This window comes from Hyperolius riggenbachi, chromosome 12 (assembly GCF_040937935.1).
Source record: "Hyperolius riggenbachi isolate aHypRig1 chromosome 12, aHypRig1.pri, whole genome shotgun sequence".
Lineage (NCBI taxonomy): Eukaryota > Metazoa > Chordata > Amphibia > Anura > Hyperoliidae > Hyperolius > Hyperolius riggenbachi.
This window is the reverse complement of record NC_090657.1, coordinates 111,842,413-111,864,247: the sequence shown is the minus strand read 5'-3', so window position 1 is coordinate 111,864,247 and position 21,835 is coordinate 111,842,413. Positions and strand designations below refer to the sequence as shown.

The 21,835-nt window shown below is 45.4% G+C and overlaps 1 protein-coding gene across 4 annotated transcripts in view; it reads right to left on the bottom strand.

The window, feature by feature from the left end:
- TMEM94 (transmembrane protein 94) overlaps positions 1-21,835 on the bottom strand; it is a 264,228-nt gene that overhangs the window by 130,255 nt on the left and 112,138 nt on the right. For all 4 annotated transcript variants that reach the window (XR_011025302.1, XM_068263428.1, XM_068263426.1 and 1 more), the window contains exon 18: positions 16,636-16,853. Coding sequence is in view for 3 of the 4 variants with exons in the window: in XM_068263428.1 (XP_068119529.1) it covers positions 16,636-16,853 (218 nt within the window). In the remaining variant the exon portion in view is untranslated. The remainder of the gene's footprint in view (positions 1-16,635; positions 16,854-21,835) is intronic.

Sequence of the window (21,835 nt, the reverse complement as noted above, 5' to 3'; positions counted from 1 at the left end):
CCTGCCCGTCTCTCCAGGGTCTAGGACGCCGGGGACGGAACTGACTTTTCCCTGTCTCGCGCGGGCGCGCGCATAGACAGGACCTTTATGCGGGGAGAGGGATCGTCAGCTGACGGCAGAGGAGACTCATGGCGCCCCGGATTGGCTGGCTGCAGGGGGCATGCCGGTGAGGTCTCCTCTGCTTCTTAAGCCTTCGGGCTGCAGTCTGGCGCTATCTGTTGTCGTGAACGCTTGTGTGTCAGCGCTCAGACCAAGCTTAGGATTACTGTGTCATTTCTGTGTTATACTTTAGACCAGTTCCAGGGTGTCGAGACCAGGGACCTCACACCCAAGCTTAGGATTACTGTATCATTCTGTGTTATACTTTAGACCAGTTCCAGGGTGTCGAGACCAGGGACCTCACACCCAAGCTTAGGATTACTGTATCATTCTGTGTTATACTTTAGACCAGTTCCAGGGTGTCGAGACCAGGGACCTCACACCCAAGCTTAGGATTACTGTGTCATTACTGTCTTGTCTGTTAGACTAGATCCCAGGTGTGATGCTAAGGATTTCACACCTAGACTAGGATATTGCTTTATGGCTTCTGTTATCTGTTAGTCTAGTTCCCGGGTGTTGATGCCAAGGACTACACCTAGACTAGGAGATTGTATTGTATGGATTTCTGTGTATGACTCTTGGCTAACTACTCTGACTCTGATCCTGTTTTCTGATCTTGTGCTTCCGCCTGTCTGTCTTCTAGTTACTGAACCTCTGCTTGATTACTAATTACTCTCTTGTCTCATGATTCTGTACCGATACTTGCCTCTCTGTTGCCGAGCCTTGCCTGTCAGACTATTCTACTCACCAGTGGGCCCTCACCATTGGTGAGGTGCTGGCTTCACCAGCTCCGCTGGTGAAGTTGTTCTGTAGTGCAGTTCTGTTTGTGTCTCAGGTTATCACTAGCCTGCAGTATTGTCTGAATCACCCGCTCCTCGGGAGATTCTATTCCAGTTTCAATGTCCTCAGCTTGCTGGGGTTTGTACTTTATTATACGGACGGCTTGTGTACCTTGGGTACCTCGCCAGCACTTCTGTAGAGGTCTAGCCTTTATTAGGTTCAGCTAGTGCCAGCCTGCTTCTCTGTAGGGGCCTAGTCTGCATGGTCTGAGGCTCATCAGCTCCACTGATGAGCACCTGTTATGTATTTACTATCCTCACCTGCTCCACTGGTGAGGTATAGCTTAGTAATTGATGGTACCTTCTCAGCTCCTCTGGAAAGTTAACCAAAGCGATTTAGGTCACTTGTGCCACCTTTCCAGCTCCACTGGAAAGGCCTGGGGTAGCTTCTTGCTGCCAGTTAAGCTAGCTCCTCTGATAGGACTAGTTTGCTATCTGGTGTATGTCTGTTATTATCCATCTGATTGGTTCTTGTCTCTCGCCGGTACCCCTGGCAGAGACTAGCTAAACTACCACCGTATTCTCTGTCTGTATCCTTCCCAGCCTGACTGGGGAGCCTATTGTCTATCGGACTTGTTTGTATCCAGGTTGTTCCTTACCAACTCCTTTGGTAAGGTCCAGTAAAGTCATTGAAGTTACGGTTGTACCCAAACACTACACACTCTGATCTTGGTCTTGCTATACTGGTATTATTGGTGATTCTGCGGATCACACATAGTCGAGTATAGCGTCTGTATTGTTGGTAAATCCGCAGATCACCAATAATCAGGCATCTGAGTTGTGGCACTCAACTGTCACACTAGGCAAAGATGATCTGAGCTAATGCTATCAGAGGTGGACTTCTCGTTCCCCCTTGGTAATTTATGTAAGATATCGCTGTGTGATTGTCGGACATGATCAGAACGTCTAGTCCTACCAGATGAACTTCAAATTCCCTCTGGGCATACCAAATGGCTAGACGCTCTTTGTGGTTTGAGGGAAAGGAACTTTCCAGGGGAGATCAAAGACCCTGAACTAGTTGGGATCTGAAGTGAGCCCCCCAACCTTGTCCGCTTGCATCTGTAGTAATGACTACTTGATGCCTCATTAACCAAGGAACCCCTTTTTCTGGATTCTCTGTTTTCAACCACCACTGAAGGGAATCTACTACTGGGCTTGATACCCAAAATGGATTGTCCAGGTAGTCCTGAAGACCATCCCATTGCAACAGGAGACTTAGCTGTAAGATCCTGAATCTTGCCTGAGCCCATTTCACTGCAGGAATGCAGGAGGACATTTTCCCCAGTAGTGACATTACTTGTCTGATAGACACTTTCTTTGCGGAAAGGAATTGCTCAACTTTCACAATCCGAGACTCCACTTTGTCTTGAGGATGGAACGAAGTCTGAACCTTCGAGTCCAACACTATTCCTAAAAAAAAAAAAAAAACACCACACCTTTCTCTGGTCTAGGATCAAGTCTGATTTTTTTACATTTATCAACCAGCCTGCGTCCATCAAGACACTCTGAACCAGTACAATCTTTTCCTGAAGAGAAATCACATCCCAAGCCTTCAATAACAGATCGTCGAGATAAGGGACAATGATTATTTCCTTTAACCTCAGATATGATATCACCTCCGTCATCACCTTGGTGAAGATTCAAGGAGCTGCAGACAGTCCGAACGGCAATGCTTTGAATTGCAGATGTACCAACGTGGACTGAACCCACACTGCAGCCCTCAAATATTTCCGGTAGAACCGGGGAACCGGAATGTGATAGTATGCATCTGTGAGGTCTATCGATGCGAGAAAGCAATCCCTCTGAAGAAGAATTGTGGACGCTAATGTCTCCATCTTGAATTTGCGATATTTTGTGTTGGTTCAGGTATTTTAGATTTAGGATTGGTCGGAATTCCCCATTAGGCTTTGGGACCAAAAAAATTGTGTAGCCTTTCTTTTGTTCAACAGTGGGCACCTCTTCCACCACCCCTTTTTGAAACAGATTTTTCACAGCTGATTCCATAGCTTCTTGCAATTGAGTGCTCTGACTCTTCTTTGTTGCAACAAATTTTGTCGGAGGACGGTTGACAAATTCCAGCTTCAGTCCTAGAGCAATGATATTTCGAATTAAGATGTTATCTTTTCCCAGAAAGAAAATAAATTCGTCAACCGACCACCGACTGGATCGTTATTGCTGGGATTGCTGTGAAGGCTTTGTTTCTTTGTTCTTTGTTTGGATTGGGAAGGGTTAAACATAAATCCTTTTGATTTATTTGTCTTTTGAGTCTGCCACTCTTTATTCTGATCTTGCTTGCCCTTAACCCCCTTGGCGGTACAATAAATCCACCAGGGGGCAGCGCAGCACTTTTTTTTTATTTTTATTTTTTTTAAAGCATGTAGCTAGCCTAGCGCTAGCTACATGCTTCCCCCCCATCCCTTCGCTATTCCTCCCACCCCTCCGATCGCCGCCAGCGCTTTTACCCTGCAGGGAACCCCGTTCTGAACGGGATTCCCTTTGTGGGCTTCCCCGTCGCCTTGGCGACGATCGCGATGACGTCATCGACGTCCTGACGTCAGCGGGTGTCCCGATCCACCCCTCAGCGCTGCCTGGCACTGATTGGCCAGGCAGCGCAGGGGTCTCGTGGGGGGGGGGGGGGTGGCGCGGCGGATAGCGGCGAATCGGCGGGTGGCGGCGGCGATCGTTATGCACACGCAGCTAGCAAAGTGCTAGCTGCGTGTAGCAAAAAAAAATTATGTAAATCGGCCCAGCAGGGCCTGAGCGGCACCCTCCGGCGGCTTACCCAGTGTCCAGCACAGGGTTACCGCTAAAGAGGTTAATGTTTTTCCTAAAGTTCTGAAAACTTTTCTTTGGAAAAGTCTTCTTTTCCTTTGATGGAAAAACCTTTTTATCCTCTGATGCCCTGGTCAGAGCTTGTTCTAGACCAGAGCCAAAAAGAAGATTACCTTCAAAAGGCAGGGCACATTGCTTGCCTTTTGCTGTCAAATCACCATCCCATCCCTTTAGCAATAAAAATCTTCTTACACAGTTGATTAAGGCCGCAGATTTGGCCGCAATCCTGATCGCTTCAAGAGAAGGGTCACAGAAAAACTTGGCTGCAAGCATGAGAACTGAAACAAACCCCAGAATTTCATTATGTGGAGTTCCTTTTTTAAGATTTGTTTCCAAACCTGTCAGCCAAATATTCAAATACCTTGCAGTACAAGTAGCGTCCAAATTTGGAGCAAAAGAAGCAGCATTTGAATCCCAAGTGTGTCTCAAAAGTGCTTCCATCTTTTTATCCGACACGTCTTTAAGATTGCCTGTGTCTTCAAAAGGGATGGGAGAATCTCTTGACAGTTTAGATACAGCAAGATCTAATTTGGGCATTTTTAACAATTTTTCTGATTTGACATAGTCAATAGGAAACCTCCTTTTGTTTGTCCTATGAAATGCTAATTTTTTGTCCGGTTCCTTCCATTCTCGAGCTATGAGCCCCATAATGGAATCATGAATGGGAAAAGAAGGACCTAATGGTTCTAACAGTTCTTTATATAATTCGTCTTCTACTGACGAGGATTTAGGAACCTCAGTTAACATGTCCAATGCACCTTAATGAATTGCAATAATTCATCTGTTTGCTGAGGTAATAGTTTAAACTTTCCTTTCCCTTTTTTAGGAATATCCTCCTCCTGGGCAGATGATTTTTTTTTTGGCCAGGACGATTCCTTTAAGTGATTTCACTCTGTGTTACCACACTCCCAACACTGCACATTATATGCTCACCAAATGTATCCCACCTCTATCTACAGGTGGATTATGCGCTTTTGGGAACACTAAACAGGCCAGGCAATACTTTTTCAAAGTTCTTGACCTCTTATGGGGCTTTTTTAATCCAATAGCAAATCTCAATAAAACATAAAAAACAGTGATGTGAGGGGCGGAGACTGGAAGTGGTGATAGAGAGGAAGTGGTGAGAGCAGACCACGTGCTGGCTGCAGAGGAGGTGCGTTTCCCTTCTGTGAAGTCTTGGGACCATTGCGGTGCCCCCACCTCACCCTGATATCTGAGACACGAGAAGCAGAAGCCCACAACATTCTCACTGATCTGCTGTCGGGAGGAGGGGCAGTATATAGAAAGACACCAGGTCCTCTACAAGGATGCCATGATGGAGAGTCAGACGCCCCTCACATCACCGGTTTTTATGTTTTATTGAGATTTGCTATTGGATTAAAAAAAAAAAAGCTCCATAAGAGGTCAAGAAGTTTTAAAAAGTGTCGTCTGGCCTGTTTGATGTTACCGAAAGCGCATAATCCACCTGTAGAGAGAGGTGGGCTACATCTGGTGAGCATATAGTGTGAAGTGTTGGGAGTGTGGTAACACAGAGTGAAATCACTTAATAAAGTGGATCCGAGATGAAAAACTAACTATAACAAGTAACTTGTCTATATAAAGTTTAGATAGTTTACACAGTATTTCTAGCTGCAAACAGCTTCAAAAGTTTATGATTATTTATTCCTGTGATACAATGAGGGCAGCCATGTTTTGTTTGTCACATTGTCACAGGCTGAGGGCTGGAGATGCTATCAGCTTGCCTGTGTGTAAATTCAGTCCCCTCTCCTCCCCTCTGCCTCTGAAATCAATGGCTAGTAACCTCCTTCTCCTCCTGCCCAGACTGAGCTCCCATAAGCCCTTGCTATAGTGCCAAGGCACAAAAGGAGAAGTGGGCGAGGGTTGTTTAGGTTATAGGGAATCAGAGTATTAAAACCAAACAAAAAAGTATTTAGCTTGAGGAATGCCCTATAAAGTATATGAAAGGAACACAATTATGCAATGAGTAAAAGTTTACCTCGGATCCACTTTAAGCACAGAGGGCACTGGTCTCATTTTATTCTGCCATCTAGCTCCAGTAGTATTACCCTATGTGGAGATTGTTTACATTACAGGACAGTTCGGGTACAAGCAAGGAGTTTTGATTAACTCTTAAGATCCACCTGAGAGCTGAGGTGGTCTGCATCTGGTGAGCATCTACACAGAGGGGACGTGGTCTCATATAGGAGAGTGGCACTATCTATCACAGACACCTGGGTGTTTTGAGTGAAACCTAACTGAACATTATTAACCTATGTGGAGTTTGTATCTTTTATTCTTTATTTTATGCATGGAGAGCGCAGCAGTAAATGTTGAAATAGACTGAACATTGGACATTCTGCAGCGACCCCAGCAGTGGGTGTAAAATAGCGTGGACATTTTTGGGGGACTTTGGCGCAAGTTCGCTTTATTTCTCTGACCTTTACTGAGACATTATTAAAGGGCTATACAAAGCAAAAGTGTCCATGTCTATTAAGGCTAAACAGAATGCCTTGCACTGCAAATACAATGTCAGATAACAACAGGCATGCCATTCATGCAACCAAAACCAGCAGATGTACAAGTGGCCTAAACTGAGGATAATAGGAAGGAGGACAAATAGATTACGAATATGTGAAAACAATAAAAAAAAATGCACACACATGCACAACTTTTTGGTGGCCAATTGCTGTAAAGCAAGGCAGTGCAGAGGATGCTCAAGAGGCTGGTGCTGAAATTTTAGAAAGGGGCACCAATCAACAGGGGCAAAACTTAACTCTTCGAGACCCCCCCCCCCCAAAAAAACAAAATCAGGCAGGTTGGGTGGGTACTGCATACACATAGGTACTACCTTTCCCCCTATCAAAGTGTCCCGGGCACAGGGGCGCCTGTTGCCATAGGCAATATAGGCAGTCGCTTGGGGCGGAGTCCAATCATAAGGCGCAGCTGCGGCCGCCTGCAGCTACTACTGTATATTTTATTTCTGTCCCCGTCCTCCTGTCAGCAGCGGCAACCAGCAGCCACCCGGGTGATGATATACGTGAGTGCAGCGTGCTACCGCACTCACGTCTCTCCGCTCCGCCCCCTGTAGCTGGCCGGCCAATGGACAGGGAGGAAGGCTCTGCTCCACGCCTCTCCTCCTCTAACCAGCCATAGACGCAGTGTTTACTGCGTGTAGCCGCGCCCCCTAACCCCGCCCACCTCCAGTTATGCCTGGAGTTACATAGATGTCAGGCTGGACGTTGCTGACCTCTCTGGCCCCTTACTTTAGGAGATGGCAAGTCTGTGCCCCCCTGCATCCCCCCTGGTGGACAGCAGAGCGGGAGAGAAGAGAGAGCGAGCCAGCTTCAGCCAGAGGGACAAGGTCAGAAGCACTAGCGCCGCAGTGTGTGTGTTATCTGACAGGACGTCTCACTTGAGCAGAGAGAGTTGTGTGAGACGGCCCCCCTAGCCCCTCTGATTACAGGAGCAGAGAAACAGACACGCTGAAGAAGGTAATAAACCTGTAAAGTTCGTGTGTCTGGCTGCTCTGTGTGATTTCTCTGCTGGACTCTGTTCTCATACACTCCAATCTAATCCAAAAAAAGCTTTATTGGCAGGACCAAATACATTTAGCATTGCCAAAGCAAAACAAAACATTAACATGGGGAGGGGGGATTGTGGGAATAAGATAAGGATAAAGGGGGTTGGGGTATATAGTCCATAGGTGTGTGAAGGATGTAAGGGACAGCATGGGGGACTGGGATATACAGTCCATAGGGGGGTATTGGGGGAATACAGTCCATGTGGTATGATGTTCCTCTCAGTTGGTGGCAGGCTGTGACATATCGGGCAGCTATTTGCACGGTTGTTTCCTCCTTCCCCAGTAGGATGTAGAGTTTTCTCTCTTCATCTGTGGATGTAAAATCCTGGATGTGGGCGGAGAGTCTCTGGAAGTGGGCGGTCCTCACAGGTGCGTATTTGCTGCAGTGTAGCAGGAAGTGGGCCTCATCCTCCAAGACCTCCTGGTCGCATTGTCTGCACAGTCTCTCCTCCCGGGGCTTCCATGTCTGTCTGTGCCGCCCTGTCTCTATCTCCAGGCTGTGGGCACTCGGACGGTACATACTCAAGGCCTGTCTGTCTTTGTGGTGGTGTAGCCTCTCCAGATATGGAGCCATTGTGTACTCCCTCTGTAGTGATTGATAGACAGCGAGTTTCTTGGAATTCTTTATGTCACTTCTCCATTCCTCTATGTATCGTTCCTTGCAGCTTTCTATAGTCCGTTTTATTTGGGCTTTTGTCAGCCTGTGTTGGTGGCCTTGGCTGGGCTGGCTGCTGATGCTTTGCTTGAGAGCGCGTGGTATGGCCTCGCCCCCCTGGCTCAGTAAAGCTTTATGGTGGTAAGTGCTGGGGTTGCTGCTCTGTATATGCACCCAGTATGAGAGTGCCCTCTGCTGGATAGTAAGCCATAGTGGGAACCTGCCTAGCTCTGCCCGGCAAGCTGAGTTTGAAGTGCTTCGATGGACTTGGAGGAGATACTTGCAGAACTCTAGATGGAAGATTTCTGTTGGGCTGGAGTCCCATTTTGATTGGTCAGGGTAGGTGACCAGGCCCCATACCTCACTGCTATAGAGTAGGATTGGGGTGATGATGCTGTCGAATATCTTTGCCCACACTCTCATTGGTGGTTTTAGGTGGTAAAGCTGTCTTCTGATGGTATAAAATGTTCTGCAGGCACCATCTCCCTCCTCTTGTATTCCCCAAGTGCTTCAACATGCCCCATTAAACAGGACCACCTGTGGTGGGACACATCTGTCTCTCACTCATTGACACATCTGTCTCTCATTGACATCTCCTCCATTTTCCAACAACTCTTCTACTATCTACTTGTTTTCTTTCCCATTCTCCCTTTCCTGTACCCAGGGGTGCCTGTGAAATGCTGCCCACATTACAATTAATTTCTGGTGAAACGCTGCGCACATTACGATTATTTTCTGGTGAAAAATTGCCACATTACGATTATTTTCTGGAGAAACATTGGCGCATTACGATTAATTTTCTAGTGAAACATTGGCGCATTACGTGTATTTTCTAGTGATACACTGCGCACATTACAATTATTTGCTGTTGAAAGAGTGCTCCATTACGATTATTTTCTGTTGAAAGTTTGCTGCATTACGATTATTTTCTGGCGATAGTCTGCTGCATTACGATTATTTTCTGTTGAAAGTTTGCAGCATTACGATTATTTTCTGGTGATAGATTGCTGCATTACGATTATTTTCTGGTGATAGAGTGCTGCATTACGATTATTTTCTGGCGATAGAGTGCTGCATTACGATTATTTTCTGGTGATAGAGTGCTGCATTACGATTATTTTCTGGTGATAGAGTGCTGCATTACGATTATATTCTGGTGATAGGGTGCTGCATTACGATTATTTTCTGGTGATAAAGTGCTGCATTACGATTATTTTCTGGTGATAGAGTGCTGCATTGCGATTATTTTCTGGTGATAGATTGCTGCATTACGATTATTTTCTGGTGATAGATTGCTGCATTACGATTATTTTCTGATGATAGATTGCTGCATTACGATTATTTTCTGGTGATAGAGTGCTGCATTATGATTACACAGCTTTTCTTGCCTGGAGTGACAAAATGGCTAGAGGCGCCCCTGCCCGGGCAGGTGCAGAGCTTCCTGCGGGAGGTACACGTGGCTACCCACTGATGGGGTGGGGCTTCCTTTGCATGGCTGAAGGGGCACTTTTGAGAATTATAGAGTGGGGTGCCAGGATACCAACTGCCTCCCTTTCTGCACATGCCTGCTGTACAGACTCTCCAAGGAATACAATTAACTATATTATATTTAAGTGTTTAGGAAAATTTACAAAACCTTCAGGACACCTATACCAGCTGCAGGTGTTGTACCAATGTCTCCTGTCTTCATACAAAATAAAAAATAAATAAGAATAGCTTTTGGTGACTATTATGAAAACAGAACTGTTAAATTATAAACATTAAACATTAAAACCTAATCTGTATTTGAATGACTACAGGGTCAATTCATAAAAGGCTGTGTGAAAAAAATCTGGTTGGAAAATACTGGATTCGGGTTTTTTAGACTTTTGTGTGCTAATTCATAAAAATTTTCACAGGTGCAGAAGAAGTTTGGTAAGTTACTGAGGCCCTTTTACAAAAATCTGTTCTAACAGCAGAAGAGAGTGGTGTGTCTCTGTGTTGTTACAAGCTGTTCCATGCAGTGAAGGCATAATAGTAAGGGCTTAGCCACACACTATAAGCGCTTTTCTGAGCGCTTGGGATTTATTAGCGCTTTTTAAAAATCGCTCAGTTTAATTAAAATCGCGGTAAAAATCACTGCGATTTTAATGAAAGTGAATGGGATCGATTTTTAAAAAGCGCTCAAAGCTCCAATCAACCACAAGTGCTCAGAAAAGCAGTTCTAGTATGGCTGAGCCCTAAGAGGCATCGCAGACATCCATTTAGATGTACGTGTTTTGTTATACTGCCTTTGCTTGCTCTGAATCTGTCTTTCTTAACATTCTACTTAATTGCCACAGCTTAGATTAACTTCCAAGAAACTTTACACATGCCATGCTTAATTGATTTTCCCCACCAGCTCATACACATCTTCAAACAGGAACCCAAGAGGTTAACCAGGCAAACAACCTAAGATGTTCATGGGAAGCCTGTTTTGTTCCGATCTCAATCTGCTGCTGCCTGGGAGGGGGGGTTTAAAAGCTTGTACCGCCTGAGAAGGCTGCGGGTCCTATCAGATTCCATCATTCAGACTTGCAGGAGAACGGGGAGGTGCTGGAAGGGGTGTGACAAACAAAACAGCAAAGTCAAAATGAACTTCCGCACACTCATGCAAATCCTAATGCGAATCCATATTTGCATGAGCAATGTCTCGTGATTAGCCAATAGGCCAAATTTGCAAAGCCAGATTTGTCAGGTTTAACTTGGTGTTTGATGCATGCATTAAATTCTCTGTTGTAGTGCATCTAACTAACCCTGCAAGGGAGCTGCTGATACCTACATATGTACAATGTGCACACACCAGCAAGCTGTGTGTGTCCAAAGATCACTAGTAGGGGAAGAGGGAGAGCACTAGATAAAATCTTAGCCACAAGGATCAAATACAACACAAAATCCAGACTCCTCACTTCAAGCTATGACATTTAAACACTTGCAGATGTAATAGGGAGTTGCTGGAAGGGGTGTGACAAACAAAACAGTAAGGTCAAAATGAGCTTCCGCACACTCGTGCAAATCCTCATGCGAACCCATTCAAAAAAATCATGCAGCATTTAATGCTGTCCCTACAGATAAGTTAAAAGCTGGGTTCTTCGTGACAAGAATAAAGTCTCTTGTGTAGTCCCATACACCGCGTAAAGGTAGCCCAGTGTCGTATGTGTCCTAACTCTGGCCCTGTTCTCCCTCTTCCCCTGTTAGTGATCTAAGCGCACACACACAGCTTGCTGGTTTGTGTGCAGGGTACATATGTAGGTATTAGTGCATCTAACTAATCCTGCAAGGGAGCTGCTATCTGTCCCAGGGAGGACAGTAAGGATATGTGCTCCTATTCCTTAGATAGGTTTTGATGCGTTGAATGTGTGCATGTTTGTGCTATGCAGGTTACAGGGCCAGAGTTAGGACACATACGACACTGGGCTACCTCTACGCGGTGTATGTGACTACGCAAGAGACTTTATTCTTGTAACGAAGAACCCAGCTTTTAACTTAGCTGTAGGGACAGCAGTGATTACTGCATGATTTTTGTGAATGGATTTACATGAGGATTTGTATGAGTGTGCAGAAGTTCATTTTGACTTTGTTGCAGAAGAACAGGGGCTGTTTCTATTGGCTCCCTGCTCCTGTCAGTCACAGCTCTCGCTGCTTCTGCTGGTGAGTCACAGACTCCACACTCTTTTCACCACTTCAAAAGCAGACAGTATTGTTTCGTGGCTTTATCGCATGTTGTAGGCTTTATGAATTGACATTTATGGACATGTGTTGAGGTATTTACCGCACAAATCGTTAATTTACCTCACTGCTCCAGTAATTTCAAGCTTTTCATGCGGTAACAGCCTTTATGTATTGACATTTTCCTAAGTGCTCAGTAAAGTCAGCTGTTTTCGGTATTACCGAATGTGGTGATGCCTTAAGAATCGACCCCCAGTGGCGTTCCTATTGTAGAGCGCAGGGGGGGCATGGCGCACCGGGTGACAGACACCCAGGGGGGTGTCGCCACGACCCCCCACAGCAGCAGAGCAGGAGGGGGAAGCAGCGCTAGAAGGAGGGGCAGTGGGGGCAGTGGTGGGAAGGTTAGAAATATCCCCCCCTGGCCCCCTCCCTCACCTGGGACCCCTCCTTCTGCCTCTCTCCCTCTCCATTCAGCGGTGGCAAGTGCGGGCTCGGCGGCGGGGGCGGGGAGACATGCGGAGAATTACTCACCACTTCCGCGTTCCAAGCGATGGCAGCGTCATGTCGTCACAGATCTCCGCCTTCATTGAAGGGGCAACTGTACTAGCTATACTGGGGGCAACTAAACTAGCTATACTGGGGGCAACTAAACTAGCTATACTGGGGGTAGCTATACTAGCTATACTGGGGGCAACTAAACTAGCTATACTGGGGGGCAGCTATACTGGGGGCAGCTCTACTAGCTATACTGGGGGCAACTATACCAGCTATACTGGGGGCAACTATACCAGCTATACTGGGGGCAACTGTACTAGCTATACTGGGGGCAACTATACTAGCTTCACTGGGGGCAGCTATACTGGGGGCAGCTATACTGGGGGTAGCTATACTAGCTATACTGGGGGCAGCTATACTAGCTATACTGGGGGCAGCTATACTGGGGGCAACTATACCAGCTATACTGGGGGCAACTATACCAGCTATACTGGGGGCAACTATACCAGCTATACTGGGGGAAACTATACCAGCTATACTGGGGGAAACTATACTAGCTATACTGGGGGCAACTATACTAGCTATACTGGGGGCAATTAAACTAGCTATACTGGGGGCAACTATACTAGCTTCACTGGGGGCAGCTATACTGGGGGCAACTATACTGGGGGCAGCTATACTAGCTATACTGGGGGCAGCTATATTAGCTATACTGGGGGCAGCTATACTGGGGGCAACTATACCAGTTATACTGGGGGCAACTATACCAGCTATACTGGGGGCAACTATACCAGCTATACTGGGGGCAACTAAACTAGCTATACTGGGGGCAACTAAACTAGCTATACTGGGGGCAACTAAACTAGCTATACTGGGGGCAACTAAACTAGCTATACTGGGGGGCAGCTATACTGGGGGCAGCTCTACTAGCTATACTGGGGGCAACTATACCAGCTATACTGGGGCAACTATACTGGGGGCAACTATACCAGCTATACTGGGGGCAACTGTACTAGCTATACTGGGGGCAACTATACTAGCTATACTGGGGGCAACTAAACTAGCTATACTGGGGGCAACTATACTAGCTTCACTGGGGGCAGCTATACTAGCTATACTGGGGGCAACTATCCTGGGGGCAGCTATACTAGCTATACTGGGGGCAGCTATACTAGCTATACTGGGGGCAGCTATACTGGGGGCAACTATACCAGCTATACTGGGGGCAACTATACCAGCTATACTGGGGGCAACTATTAGCTGGGGGCAACTATACCAGCTATACTGGGGGCAACTATACCAGCTATACTGGGGGCAACTATACTAGCTATACTGGGGGCAACTAAACTAGCTATACTGGGGGCAACTATACTAGCTTCACTGGGGGCAGCTATACTGGGGGAAACTACTAGCTATACTGGGGCAACTATACTAGCTAATACTTTAAATTACAGTTAGCTCCGCCCTCATCCGGGCATGATTACGCCCATTTTTGCCACGGAGCAAGCTGCAGGTTGTGGCCACGCCCATTTTATTAGGGGGGGGGGTGTCTTTTAATACCCAGCACCGGGTGCCAAATGCCCTAGGTACGCCACTGTCGACCCCTATGCCTTTTGTTGTGATGAGGTGTTTTATTATGGTAAGGGGAGTAGGAACAACGGTGCAGTAGATGATGAGGGTGGGGGGGCTACAATGCGGTTAGATATCGCTAAGATCCAGCGTGACCGATCATCATGCAACATCGGGCAAGCCTGTACACTATAATCCAACACTAGTACTTAAAGAGAACCTGTACTGAGTAAAAATATTTAAAATAAACACATGAGGTAACTTCAAATGAACATTACATAGTTACCCTAACATCGGTTCCTCTCAGAAGCTCACCATTTTCTTCTGACAAGAATCCCTTCCAGTTCTGACAATATTGTCAGATCTGAAATATATCAGTTGCTGTCAGTAAAATATCAGTTGCTGTCAGTTATAGCTGAGAGGAAAACTAGTTAATGTACCAGTTAATGACTATGTTTCCCTATGGCTCAAGTGGGCGATGTTACAGTTTAACTGTGTGCTGACCAGAAACCTGTTATGGGTAATGGCCATTTTCAAAATGGAGGACGGAAAATTCCCTTGATCACAGTGAACAAACAGGACGCGGGACAGGAGAAAGACACTGAGGAGTAGACTACATGGAAGGTAAGTATGACTTGTGTATGCTTATTTTGACTTTTAATTTTCACTTTAGGTTTTCTTTAAAGAGACTCAGAGATGAGTCTTCCTGCTTTTTTTTTTTTTTTTTTTTTACTTACCCGGGGCTTCCTCCAGCCCCATAAGCATGGCTGTGTCCCTCGCCGTCCTCCTGCAATCTCCCGTTCACCCGCCATCAACTCCAGGTACGCGGCTCAGTCGGACTCAGTCTGACTGAGTGACGTCAGTCGGGGCCTTCTGCGCTTGCGCAGAAGGTCCGCCGCTGACATCACTGAGCCGCTTACCGGGGCTTACTGCGGCTGAACGGGACATTGTAGGAGGACGGAGAGGGACACAGCCATGCTTATGGGGATGGAGGAAGCCCCAGGTAAGTAAGAAAAAGGCAGGAAGACTCATCTCTGAGTCTCTCTAAGCTCTTACAAATAGATTTAAGCACAATCAATAGGGCGTCTCAAGTTCCACAGTACAACTGGACCTCATAAACACAACCATGGAAACAGTTAGTCTCTTAAAAGTGGAGCGCTGCACCGCCACTGTGATATAGCGGATGCAGAGAAAGAATAATGAATATGTGTCAAGCCTGTACACTCACCAGAATGTCATCTTGTGTGCTTAAAGTTAACCAGAGACGAAGTACCCTCATGTATTTTACCATATATATCAGTGGGAACATTAGAGAAAACACCTACCCTGCTCTCTGTTTCATTCTTCACTGCTCAGCCTGCTTCTAATCAGCCCTGATAAAATCCCAGACTGAGCATTCAGTCTGGCTTTGCTCAGGAATCATTATAGCGGAGTGTCTTCTCTGATGTCTTTTTAAGCCCCCTTCTGGCTCTGCTTTAATGATTCATATATAATGATTCCTGAGCAAAGCCAGACTGAATGCTCAGTCAGGGTTTTTTATGTGCACAACATTTGCAACACTCACCAGAACACCAGATATGGACAGTGTACATAATCAGCACAGCAAAGTTGAGTTACCTCACCATATTTGTAGACAGGAGAAGGAACAGGTATGGTAAGTAACATACATTTCTGAGGTACCGCCTAACTGTACAAAGAAGCAGGCATCTGCTAAACACCCTAGGTACTAGTGGTATAGATCACTGTAGCAGATCACCAGTGTGGTACAACATGCTTTACTTCCAATGTTGTGGCTCAATGACATTTCTTCCAGTAGGGGTGGGTCCTGTCTTGCCAAACAGTGCACTAAACAGCAGCCAGCTATGCGAAAATAGTAGCTGTACAGGTCTAGGGCATTTTATTGCTTATTTTGCTGTTTTCCCTTTTGATGTTGCATGTATATAAGCTGTCTGTACCACCAGCCTGCAAACTAACAGGATATAAGCCCGACAAAGGCTGAAAGGCCGAAAGCTTGCCTATTTTTATTCATTTTTAGTTAGCCAATAAATGGTATCATCCTGATTTAAAACGTTTTGCTTTTACTGATGGATGGCTAACACGGTACAATACCCTACTGCTATTATTTTGCACAGCAAGTGAAGTATGGTCTAGTGTTTATCCCCATTTTTATGAAACTCCTAAATAAAATTAAAACAAAATTACCGTAATTTAAGAACCACATAATACATTACTGGCTACCTGTCTTAATCTGCAAAAGATAGGAACTAAAGAGGAGGGATTGTCATGCATTATATGCTTCTTAAAGATTTTAAACTAGTAAGTGCAATTTTTTCGTATGAACTGTAGTAAAAAAAAAGGTTAATACATGATAATGTGCTCCTTCTCTTTCTTTGTATTTCCTAGCTGTATGCCATTTAATTTACTGTATATGGTGCTTTGCCACTGGCACATCAAAGATGCATAATCCTAGATTTTTCAATGTTACATTGTATCTACCATATGCCGGTTCATATAGTCATGCTACCATTATCCTGTTATAATATGCCACTTTGCTGTCTAGTGTTGAATATTCTACATAACTTTTATCATGTGTGAAGATCACAGAATCTCTTATAGCATTGCATTAACTAAATATTTCATAAATACATTAAGCTTTTAGATTTGGAAAATTGGACCAATTAAAATCAGAGTGTGTGGTCTTCCTTCTTTGATATCTCCAGTGTTAGGTACCACACACATCCTGGTTTGGTACATAGCACCACTCTGCATTGTATGCTCTTTATGCGTGGTTTACAGTGCTTAGGTGCAAATACTATTAACTTACTGTACCTTAAGTAGTATGTAAAGTGTAACCATTCAAAAATAGTTGCAAGACCCACCATCAGAACTCCAGCTATCCAGTCTGCCAGCAGGTTTCAGTGGAACTGTTCCACCAAGGTCAAATGAGGGTGTGATGGAGGTCTGTCCAGGAGCATGTATCATCTCTATACACTTCCCATGTAGCTGAGAGGATAATGCGTTGTGCATTGGCTTGTAAGCAAAGGCAGAGCAGTAACCAGATAAGCAGGCTCGCTGGTAGAAATCCAAGACCTTTTTCCTGGAATATATGAAAACAGGAGGAGTTTTATAAACAAAGAGGGACTATAAAAATAAAACCACTAAAATTCAGTGTTGTAGACAATGATAAATTAAGATGTAATGGGGTCCTAGTCAAGGTAGTAGATTTGGGACCCCCTTGTGGTCTTTTTGGTAAGCTGAAGTGAAGAGAGGTCAAAGAAGGTGGCAGGTGGGCACCTTGACACCTGCTAGGCTCCAAGCACCTGCCTAGGTTGCCTGGTGGATAAGCCTGCTCTGGTTGTAGATAGGTCTTCAAAGTAAACCTCAGCTGTAGTAAGTCCACATCTGGAATATGGAATTCAGTTCTGGGCACCACATTACAAAAAAGATATTGCCGTATTAGAGCAGGTGCAGAGACGAGCAACAAAATTGATACGTGGGATGAAGGTCTCACTTACCAAGAAAGGTTAGATAAACTGGGTTTATTTAGTCTAGAGAAAAGACGCCTAGTCTAGAGAAAAGACGCCTTAGAGGAGATCTAATTAACATGTATAAATACATCAGAGGGAAATATAAAAGCTTGGAGGATGAGCTTTTTGTCCCTAGGCCTTCTCAAAGGACTAGAGAACATGATCTGCGCATGGAGGAAAAACGTTTTAGACATTTATTTAGGAAAGGGTTCTTTACAGTAAGAGTGATTAAGATGTGGAATGCATTGCCGCAGGAAGTCGTTATGGCAAACGCTATACCTGCATTTAAAGGGGGCTTAGATGCTTTCCTTGCGTTGAAAGACATCCATGGCTACAATTACTAGGTAATGCCTAATGATATTGATCCAGGGATTTTATCTGATTGCCATCTGGGGGGGGGAAGGAATTTTTTTTCACTTTTGAGGCTAATTGGACCATGCCTTGTAAGGGTTTTTTCGCCTTCCTCTGGATCAACGGGGATATGTGAGGGAGCAGGCTGGTGTTGTACTTTGTTCTCTGGTTGAACTCGATGGACGTATGTCTTTTTTCAACCAAAATAACTATGTAACTATGTAAAGTGACAGAATGACACTCAATATGATTGTTGCTCCTTTTTTCTTTTTTTTTTTTTTTACCCAATGCAGTAATGGTTGATTACATCATTAAAGTGAACCTCCAGACTAAAAATCTACTCAGCAGCACTGAAGAGGCTTGGTGTTTCTTTAACAGTTTCATAGCATCAGAACTTTGGTTTTCTTACCCAAGCCTCATTTTTAGCTGCACAGAAGAAAACTGCTCGGGCATTTTTCCCCTGATGCTGTGCAAAGCATGATGGGATTTCTGATGTTGTTCTTGTTCTGCTATTGTGGCGCAACTTTGTTTTTTAAAACTTTGAATTTGAGATTTGTAGCCTAGCAAGCGCAGCTGGGAGGGGTGATAAGGACACAGGACAGTTGAAACTGTGTCTCATGCTCCCGGTCACCTCCTTTCAACCACAAAGATGGTTGCCCCCACGAAATCACAAACATTTGCCTGTTCTTTTAAAACAGGGTGGGTAAGAGCTTATATTACCTATTTTAATTAACATAACTAATGTAACTTAAAGAGAAACCGTAACCAAGAATTGAACTTCATCCCAATCAGTAGCAGATACCCCCTTTCCCATGAGAAATCTATTCCTTTTCTTAACCTCCCTGGCATTCAGTTTCTGCTGGATTTCTGTGCAAAAAGTGATCCAATTAATTTTCACAACCCTTTTTCCTGTAAGGTATCAAAATGTGTCAAGCAATGGTCCAGTATACATTTTGAGTATAATAAAAGCTTGAAAACAAAATCAAATCAAAACTAAAATTACTCCCTAAAATATCTCTGATCATTTACATCAGAGGTGCCCACACTTTTTCGGCTTGTGAGCTACTTTCAAAAATTATCAAGTCAAAGTGATCTACCTATGTACAATTTTAGGAGCACACTTGTATATACAGAATGGAAAATGTAGTGGGGCCGGGGTCTACCATGAAGGCCTTCGCGATCTACCTAATGGGCACCCCTGATTTACATTCTTGAGCTGCAGCTGCTCAACCTACATACACAGAATAGAATAAATATGGGTGCCAGAGTGCTGGATCCCCCACGGCGGCTCTCCCCCCTCTGCAGCAATCTTCGCTTCTCTACCTCCTTTTGCAGGCATAGCGGGTGATCAGTGACCCCCGGGCGGGCGATCAGTGTCTCCAATCAGTGACCCCCCCCTCCCCTGCAGCGTCCCCCAATCCTCCCCCCTTCCCCACAGCGATTCTCGCTCCTCTCCCTCCCTCCCTCCCTCTGCAGGCATAGCAGGCAGCCGGTGCTGATACTCACGTGCCTCTCACCCGCGCAGATCCAATCACCTGATCCAGTCCTCTGTTTGCAGTACTGGGGCGCCGTGCGGGGGATTGGGGGCCACTGCAGGGGAGGGGGGCACTGATTGGAGACACTGATCGCCCACCCGGGGATCACTGATCACCCGCTATGCCTGCAGAGGGAGGGAGAGGAGCGAGAATCGCTGCAGGGAAGGGGGGGGGGGGGTTGGGGGCCGCTGCAAGAGGTGTCACTGATCTGAGACACCTAACTGGTGCTCCTGTAGCTGCCTGACATGTGCTAGCAAGCATACAGCTAGCTAACGTGTTTTAATAAACAATAGTGCGCAAGTATACCTCCTGAAGGGCATCCCCGGAACTGTGTCGGGCATACCGCTTTCAGCAAAATTTTCTTGCCCGACAGTGTCCGGCACACTGCTCAGGAGGTTAAACAGATCATCAGGGGGGCTCTGTATGGCTGATTTTGTGGTGAAACCCCTCCCACAGTGTGATGTCAGCGCCTCACAGCACAGAGGTCCTGACATCACACTGTGGGAGCCTTGTTGATTTGTGGGAAATAACAGCTGTTTCCAACTGCCAAAAATGCAAGCAGTATCTCTTTCCAGTGACATCACCTGCCAGCAGTAAAAATATCCCAATGTGATAAATGTCAGAATGTAAATTATGGAGAGGAAAGATTTTACAATGAGCAAACACTGACTAAATCATTTATACATAATTATTGTAAAAATTACAGTACTTTTTTTATTACATAATATTCACTGGAGTTCCTCTTTAATGACAGTATGTTTGTTTAGGCTGAAGTTTCTCTTTAAGCAGCAGGGAAGCATCGTGGCAGCACTGGAATGCAGCATTCTTTGTCCTACACAACTTCTCTGTTTACCTCTCCTAACTGTAGAAGCAGAGTACCACAAGGGCCACACAAAATTCTCTTCAATTCACAGAACTACTGCGCCTGCGCAGTACAGCCCGGAGGACGTCCGATGACGTCAGCGCGCCGGCGTGGGACGCAGAAGATCCCGGCCATGGAGCGCAGAAGAGCCCGACCTGGCAGCCGGCCTGGCCAGGTCGGGTCGGCCACCGAAGACGACCGGAAGCCTCTGGAGCGGCGGCGAGGGCACCTCCTGCCTGCCACGGGCTGGAGGAAGCCCCAGGTAAGTGGATAGGGATTTTTATTTTTTTCAAGAGTTCCCTGAACCTTCCCTTTAAAGAGAACCTGTACTGAGTAAAATTATTTAAAATAAACACATGAGGTAACGTCAAATGAACATTACATAGTTACCTTGCCATCAGTTCCTCTCAGAAGCTCACCATTTTCTTCTTACAGTGATCCCTTCCAGTTCTGACAACATTTTGTCAGAACTGAAATATATCAGTTGCTGTCAGTTATATATCAGTTGCTGTCAGTTACAGCTGAGAGGAGAACTGATGTGTCCATGTTTCCCTATGGCTCAAGTGGGCGATGTTACAGTTTAACAGTGTGCTGACCAGGAAGCTGTTATGGGGTAATAGCCATTTTCAAAATGGAGGACGGAGAATTCCATTGATCACAGTGGACAAACAGGACGCAGGAGAGGAAAAATAGATTGAGGAGTAGACTACACAGGAGGTAAATATGACTTGTGTATGTTTATTTTGACTTTTAATGTTCAGTTCAGGTTTTCTTTAAGAAAGTAGTGTGGTTTATTATGGATTTATGGCTACTTCGTTATAAACTCTGCTGCCTGCGCTGATCATGTGGGTTTTATTTTTACACCAGCGGTCCGCTTCAAAGCACTTTTAACCACTTCCTAACCAGTGGTTGTGTTCACCTTATGGATCACCACGGTTTTGACATTTTAGCAATGTCCCTATTTAATCAGCAATACATTTATCATTGCTTATAATACCTAAGTGATATATAACTCTTTTTTCATAAAAACTAGGCTTTCTTTAAGCACTATTTATTTTTCAGTAATTTTGATTTTATGTGCATTTTTAATGGAAAAATAGAAAAGAATGTTACTCGCTAACAATGTCTTTTCTAGAAATCAGAAAGACAGCACTCAGAGAGATGTCCCCCTCTACTCCATACTGAATAGGACTGCTTTCACACTTACCGCTCCCAGGTTCAAGTGGAGGTCTCTGGGCACCCCAAGAACACCATTCTTGCAGAGGACCGGGACAGGAATGGACGCGCGCGCAAAACTCTTTTTTAGTGCACGCAGGGGTGTGGCTCCAGTACTGGTGCAAAGGTCAGGGTATTTAAACCCCGACCAAACAGCAGTCAGTGCTGTTAAGTCTCTAGTTTCAGCCGCAGGATGTGCCAACGCCGTTCCTTTCAGCTGTCTACCTGTCAAGCCAGTCCAGTCAAGCTAGTCCTGTCCTACCCCACCAGTCTGTCAGTCAGTCCAGTCACACCGGCCCTGTCATACCAGTCCAAGCACGCCAGTCACACCACTCCTGTCATCAGTTCTTTCATCAGTTTAGTCATGCCAGCCCTGTCATGCTTGTCCAGTCTTGTCAGTCCTGTCACATAAGTCCTGTCCTATCAGTCAACTGGAAAAGATTGTATACCTTGAGCAGGAATCATGTCAGTGCTGGATCCGATTGCAATTGAATACAATGGTCAAAGATAAGGATCAGCACTCAGACTAACTTGCAGGAACTCAATCATTTATTGTTCCAAAAACCTACAACATGACATCTGTCGCACT